This window comes from Nicrophorus vespilloides, unplaced genomic scaffold, assembly GCF_001412225.1.
Source record: "Nicrophorus vespilloides isolate i.1.1-1 unplaced genomic scaffold, Nicve_v1.0, whole genome shotgun sequence".
Classification (NCBI taxonomy): domain Eukaryota; kingdom Metazoa; phylum Arthropoda; class Insecta; order Coleoptera; family Silphidae; genus Nicrophorus; species Nicrophorus vespilloides.
This window is the reverse complement of record NW_017099955.1, coordinates 75,154-83,163: the sequence shown is the minus strand read 5'-3', so window position 1 is coordinate 83,163 and position 8,010 is coordinate 75,154. Positions and strand designations below refer to the sequence as shown.

The window sequence follows — 8,010 nt, the reverse complement described above, 5'->3', positions numbered from 1 at the left end:
CGCTCCGTCCGTCCACCGAACAACCAGAGAGCAGCAGGTGCCTCACAAATTGCTACAAAAAAAAAACCAATGACCCAATGTTACTATAACCATCATTATCATCATCATCTCTTAATTACGATCTTTCAATCTCGCATCGATCCAATCTTCCCTCGCAATCGAATTTAGAATGAATCGGTTCCTGTTTTTGTTTACGCTCTGACCTGGTTCTGTTTAACACTTTCTTCTACTTCTTTCCACCACCACCACCACTACAATTACCATTTCTTCTCCTCGAACGGCTTTCATCCGCCTCGAGCGCATTCCTCTACATCCACTCTTCTGCTCCTCCTCTTCCTCAAAGGCCATGGTCAACGACGGCGCGACTTCCTCGTGAAACCAGTCTCTCGGAAACTGGGTCAGTGTATTTCTAGGTAACGAACTTGATACCAGCTTTCTCATTTTTAACTATTCCGCGCCGGAGAAAGACGAGAGAAGGATCAGAGACAGAAGAAGAGGAAGCGGAGGATGGAAAATTCATTAAAAAAAATAAACTAAATGAATCGTAGAGGTGGAGAGGTATAACATACATAAGGAAGAGAAAATCGATGCTCTTCGAGCATCACTGGGTCAACGCAATCACAATTTTAAATTGAAGAAAGAAAAATGAGCACGTAAACAAACAAATAAACAAACACACACGGATCTCGGCGTTATAAATTATTCTTTATTTCTCCTTTTTAATTGCATTTCTTTTTCTTGTATTTACATTTACAAAGATTAGAGCTTGGGAAGAAAAAAATAAATAACATATCTAAACTAATAATTAATAGAAGAAGAAAATAGTGTTTCGTGTGAAAGAGAAGAGAATAAGTATTGGAAGACAGATGAAGATTGATAGAATGATGATAACTATTGTTGGTAAAGACGGTCCTTGTAACTGCGGACTGCATTGGTTTCAATTAATTTAAATAAATAAATAAATATTATAGATTAATTTGCTCCAAAAAAATAATGGGTTTTTTGGTGTTGTTGTTTAGCTTTGTTGGTCGGCCCATCCTTGGTAGGCCATGTCTGTGGCTTCGCGCTTCCTCCTGTGATGGTCGTGTCCGTGGGAGGCGTGGATCACGGTGTGTCCGCCGTCGTCGTGCTCGGAGGAAACCAATTTCTTGAGGCCGATGACCATGGAGAGCATCAGAGCTAAAGCGGAGACCATCAATGCTTTCATGGCTAAGAGACCGACACCGCCGAGACCCAAAGCGGCCATCATCTTTCCCATCATCAAACCCATGATCATGATTCCACCCATACCTCCTTTACCGCCCTTTCCTCTGGCAGTTCCTGAAACGAGAAGACAACATTTTAATCATTCATCATCATTATTTATCACAAGATTTTTGTATTGATTGGTAAGTTTCATCTTCAATAATTAGATAATATCTTATTAATCACACCAGCTGTAATAACTAGATCTTATTTCTAAGTAATATTTAGTTAATCTCATCTTCAATAATTAGACAACATCTTCTCACAGAATATCATTGCTAAGTAACAATTAGTTAATCTGATATTCATTAGTGACTACTTAGTTAATCGGATATTTGATAATTATAAAAAAAAATCATTAGATTCAATTCAATTGAGAATCACAAGATCTAATTGGTAAATAACAATTAGTTAATCTCATCTTCATTAATTACACAACAACATCTTCTTAATCACAGAATCTTATTGGTAAGTAACATTTAGCTAATCTTATTTAGTAATTATATTTTCGATAATTATAAAAAAATCATTAGATAACATTACCAATCACAAGATAACATTTAATTAATCTTATATTGAATAATTAGACAAAATTTTTCAAATCATAAGATCTGATTGGTAAGTAACAATTTGATAATATTATCTTCATTAATAAGAATTAGAATTAATTCATATAGTTTTCAATAATTATTAAAAAATCATTAGATAAAATTACGAATCACAAAATGTTATTGGTAAATAGAAATGCATTAATCTCATCTTTAATAATTACACAACAAAATCATCTAATCACAAGTTAAAGTATAAACTAAAAGTGTATGAAAATATGGATACAAATTTTGTTAAGTAAATAAATACATAAACAAAACGTTATGATTTTCTTAACTATGAAGTAATTTGCATATAGTATAGATAAAAGAAATATTTAGACTTAAAAATCTTTAAAAACAATACAAAAAAAAATAGTCAGTAACAATTTATGTTAATAAAAGAAGTTTAAGAAAAAATAATTTATTTTATTACAATTTTTGTAAATTTTTTAAAAAAAAATATAGAAAATTATAGATTTTTTTTGGAAATTTCACTTTATTGTTGTCTTATTGAGTTTTGAATAATATTTTTTTCTATTTTTGTATTGAAAGTAGTAATTTGTGACTTATTTTTAGATTAGAGTTAAATCAAGAGTAAAATGAGTAATTCTGAGTTAATATTAGATTTTCTGTAATTTAATGCTTAATTTCACGTAATAGTTTCAGAAGTTCAAAGTGTTTACATATTTTGTCTTTTAGAATCTATGTAAATTCTTGTACGAATTATTAAACAAAATTTTAATTTTCATACTTAAATTCACGTAATTTTAGAACATTTGTAAATCATACAAAAAAAATAGTTTATTTTAGAGATATTGAATTTAGCGATTGTTTTAATTAGTTATTGATAAAACTATAGATTTTGTATAAATTATTTTGATGCTTTAAAAATTAACAAATTGTTGGTAAAAATATGAAATATTGTTCTTGGATTATTGAAGAAGTTAAAAAATTATGTATGCTCCACCTGCTGTTAGAGTGGAGAAGCAGAGCAACAGGTTTGTAGCGACGTGAAATCGAGCGGTAATGGTTTCTACTTAATTTTTATCCTCATTATTACATTAATACCAAAGAATCCACTGTAGGAATCAAGATCAAGGCTTCCACCAAATGTGGGGTAAAAGAAAAACTTTCTAACAGATCCGAATCCTCTTGATCGGATCCACGTGGAAAAGAAGTACAAGAAGATGAAAGACAAGAAAAAAAGAAGAGATACACGCGTTGTTACATGCACTCCACCTGATAAACGATCCCAGATAGGAGAAGAAAGAGAAGCGTTTCAATTATTAATGATCGCCTTTTAATCCACTGCAACTTTTAGAAAGCTGTTCCTTCTACATCTTTCATCTTTTTTCCTTACACTTTTATCTTCTCTCTTTCTTTCTTTACGTTTTTTTTTCTTCATTTACTGGGGGAGATGACCGCAGGTCATCATCTCTCTTATTTGGCAGCAGCCGAAAGCTATTTGTGTTCTTTTTTCCTTCATCAACTCCACTTTTTCGTGTCAGTTTTAATTAAAAATTAATAGAGAGAATCGTGTGTGCATGAAGGAAATAAATATATGAAACATAATTTACCGTTCGAAGACCCGATTTTTTTGATTCTAGTTCTAAAAATAAACCCAATCTCAATGTCATCACACTTCCTACACGGTGTTTTTAAATTAATTACTAAAAATAAATGTTTTTTTGTTTTTTATTAATTAATTGGTTTAGTTTAGAATTTGTTTTTTTTTTAATTTTTTTTATATAATTTTATGCAACTGCTGCCATCTAGTTTCTTAATAATCAATTAATTAATTACGGCAAATTTTCCAATTATTTTTTTCTTTACAATTTTCACACTTTTTAAACAAAATTTAGATGTTTTTTTGTCTCTTTGAATCGTTAAAAAAAATTGAATTTTACATTTGTTTAAGAAGATTTATAAAATTTGTATTTTCCAAAATATCACAAGTGAAATTTTTCTCTTCTTTAATTGAAATTTAAATAAATCCATTTTGTAATTGAATTTTTTGTTGTGATAATTTCTACATATAAATTTGTTAATGTTCTACAAAATTGAAAAAATAAAATATGATATTTTTTTGTCTGAAAGAAATAATTTAAACTATAAACCAATCCATATGTTTTCTGTAAGATTTCTATAAAGTTTCTGCTGTGTTTTGTGAAACGTCTGCGGTATTTAAAGCGCTCGAATCTCCCGCCACAAACGGGGCGCGCCAATTCTGACCAATGAAATGCGCGGATTAGTAATTACAATAATTAACAAAAGTAGAAAAACGGTGTTTTTTTTTCGTGGTGATAATTAAACGCCTCGAAGCAAAAGTCGATATAAAAAGAGAAGATAAAATTTACACTCTTCGTTGTATAATGATTGAGAAAAAAAATTACAACTGTAATTTTCAGTTGTAGCGAGCGTAATTATATGATCGAAATCAACGATTTAAAAACTTTAATTCACTTTTAATTCTGTTCTCTCTTTTAGATATACACATATAATTGAAACAATTATAAACTGTAACAATTTTTTTTATTACAAACTTCATTATTTCATTTTTTTTTTCTTCTATAAACTAAATCGATTTTGACTAATTGTTTTTGAGTCTCATGAATTTGGAAATGTTATGTCTTCATTAAGTAAATTTTTTGATAATACATCTTTCTCGGATGATTTATAAAATTTAATAACTTTTTTTCTCAAATTGAAATAAAGAATAAATAAATTTTACAAAATTATTGTTTTGTAAAGTATTTAATTGATTATAATTTGTTTTTTTTTTAATTTGTTAAAATGTAATGAAAATTGTTTTTTTTATAATTAAAACCAATGAATAAAATTTTGTTAATATTTGAGTATTTCTTCAATAAAAATTTGTTTATCTCTTATAGTAGATTCAAAAATAGTGCACAAATCGTAAGATTTTATCATTATGAATGAAATTTTGAAATTTTCTTTGAATATTTTTGAATTATAATAAATATTTTTATCAATTCATTTTCCTAATAATTTTTATAAACTTTATCTTTGAAAGCAAACAAAATTATTATGAAATATTTACAATAAAAATGTTTATAATTAAAAAAAGTTTTAACACGTTTGTAATTAGAATTTTTACATAAAATAAGAAAAACGTGTAAACTTTCAATAATTTCAATAATATTTTAAACCAACGAGTTAATTATGAAAAATATGTAGATTTTCCTGATTTTTTTGTCGGATTAACGTTTTTTATGATCGAATTAACGTACCAAATTTTATTTTCTAATGATGAAAGTTCATAAGTCATAATTCAATAAAATATTGAAATTTTTTGATAAATGACAGAAACATTTATTTCTTTTTTCATATAAGAATTTGAATGAAAGATTTTGTCATAAAATGAAAATTTTTAATTTTTCTTTGTTAATTTTTAATAAAAATGTAACACATAAATAAGATGTATATACTAAATGATTTGTGTATTTTTTTCTTATGCAAAAATGTTTAAGAAATTTAAAATTATTTATTGAAAATTGATGATTTTTTTCTTACTAAAATGTATTTTTTTGTTGTAAAAATATTGAAAATTGTATAAAAATGTTGAGATTCTTACCGGTGGCGGAGCTATCGAATCCTTCCATGGCATCCTTGAAAGTCCTTCCGAATCCTTCGCCTGGCATCAGCTCAGGCAACTTGATCCTGAGCTCATGGTTCTGCAGGTAATTCTCCACAGCTCCCAAGACGGTACCGTCATCGGTATTGGCACGAGCATCGTTCTCGCTTCCCGTACTAACCAGATGAACTCCATCCCCTAACCTCAGATCCTCTGGTTGCGCCTCCAAATACTGCCTCAAGATCTTCCCCATGATCTGCACACCGTGCGACATATCTGCAGCCTCTGGAGCGGCGTTAACAACCGCAGCCACGACGAAGACCAAAAGGCTCAGACTCTTAATACCAGACATTGCGAATAGATTTGCTTCTGTATTGGTGGATTGTTCGCCGTTTGATGGACGGATTTGGAATGCATCTCCTCGTCGCTGATGTCCGCTTTTATATTACAAACACCCAGAACTATCGCTGAATCCATTAAAGCAGATTAATGGAGCACATCTCTGAAATGCAAGACGTGTTGAAGAACAGAAGCAAAAAAAAATATAAAAGGATGAACAAGGAGGAAGCAATGCGTGCAACGAAGCGCCGACGAGGAGGAAACTCTTCTGGTTAGGATAGAAGAGCACAAGGATAAGAAGAGCGAGACGTGTAGTATAATTATAACAAATATGTTTAGGCGACCTCATTGCTTTAAACCAGAAGACCAGAAGTGCGATTATTGCTTGGTAACATTGGTGATGGTAATTCAAAATCAAGCAGCAATAGCAACAAGAACAAATGAAACAAGCTACAAAAAAAAAACAACAAGATCGTTTTCTTCCTCCTCGTTGTCCGGCGGTTCTTTCTTCTGTTCATTTTTTTTTTTGAGAAGCCACAAACTGGAGCAGGTTACGGTCAGCAGAAGAAAGAGGACTTTAATGTAATCTATTAAGCTGCTGCGAATTGAGCTGCCTTTCGTTTTGCCCCTACATCTAATTATCCGCATCCGTTTTCTGAGTGAACGGTTTTCGACATCCCCCAAACTGCTCAGTGCATCTCCGACCATCGAACAGTCTTCACCTGTGCAGAATCATCATATCTTTAACAAAGCATCAAAAAAGAAGCGATTTGAATAGATTTTGTACAGTTAGTTTTAGGAGCATGCACCGGTTCTTAACATTTGTTTTCTTTTTGTCAAGTCAAGGTCGGAAGATGAAGCGATTTCGTTCTAGTGGTATTAGTATTAAATGTATATATAGATATGCACTTTAGTTGATTGCTTGAGTTTTGCACATGCACGTATCTTAAAGCAGAACGGGCTTAATTGGATTGCATTCGATGCGCAGAGCAAACTAAATAATTAATGCAATTAGTCGGGAGGTAGATGTAATAATAATAAGTTAATTAGAGCTGCGACGCGATGCAAAACACTTCCTTTTCCAACCTGAAAACCGACAAACAACTTAAGTTTCTTGTAAGTTCACTGCATCTATTTTTATTTCTTTCGATTTTGCCGTTGCTTCTTCGTGTTCTGCTCCGAAATATAATGAAAACCGTTTATTCATAGCTTCAATCCTTTGTAATTTAATAGACTTACTTAGTTTGTATTAATTATCTTCTAACATTTTTCTTAATTACATAATGAAAATAAGACGTTTTTAATAGAAATCTATAAAAACATTGTAGCAAATGCATAAATTATTCAAACTTTGTCTATTTTAACTATATTTTAGTAAATTTAAATAAAATATGCTCAAATTTTTGTTTTCCACTCAAATTGAACAATCTTTAAAGATCAAAAATTGAAGTAAAATCTTTGATATTTTTGTAATAACAGTAATATTTAACTTCTTCTAATTCTTCAAAAACTTAAAAAAATAGAAATTTTTATACTTTTTTAGTGAGACAGCAAATGTCTGTAATTTGATGCTAATAATATTGAAATTATTACAACTTCAACAGTTTAGTTTCCGATAAAACAATTTGTAATTAAAATTCCAATTTTGTATTTATCAGTTTTTATAATTAACTTTTATTACGATTTTGATTTTATTTCAAAATTTATTTCTAATTTTTGTTTTAAATTTGTTCAAAAAAATATCTTTAATTTATTTAAAGTTCACAAATTTATTTGAAAATGAAATGAATATGTAATCAAGTATGAAAATTTCATTTATATTATAAATTTGTTCAACACGTCTTGCATTTGCTTTAATTTATTTAAAGTTGACAAATATATTTGAAAATGAAATTAATATGTAAACAATTATGAAAATTTCATTGATGAAACTTTTGTACTTGAAAATTAATTTGTAATGAATTTTGTCTTACTTTAAAACAAATTTATAATTTTCCAAACAAAATATACAAAATTTCTCATTTTTCATTCATTAATTCAAAGTTTCTACAGTAATTTAGTCATTAATAAAAAATATCATGAATTGAGAAGAAAATTTATGAAATTTTGTTTATTTTATTTGAAAAATTAGAAATTTGTTCAACACGTCTTGCATTTGCTTTAATTTATTAAAAGTTTACAAATGTATTTGAAAATGAAATGAATATGTAAACAATTATGAAAATTTCATTGATGAAACTT

At 29.1% G+C, this 8,010-nt stretch overlaps 1 protein-coding gene across 1 annotated transcript; it reads right to left on the bottom strand.

Annotated features, from left to right (window-relative positions):
• Window positions 1-1,015: 1,015 nt before the first annotated feature.
• Window positions 1,016-5,782, bottom strand: LOC108566305. The gene is made up of 2 exons (XM_017926115.1): window positions 5,431-5,782; window positions 1,016-1,320 (listed from the first exon to the last, which is right to left on the bottom strand). The coding sequence occupies exons 1-2, from the start codon at window positions 5,780-5,782 to the stop codon at window positions 1,016-1,018; spliced, it is 657 nt and encodes a 218-aa protein (XP_017781604.1).
• Window positions 5,783-8,010: the final 2,228 nt, after the last annotated feature.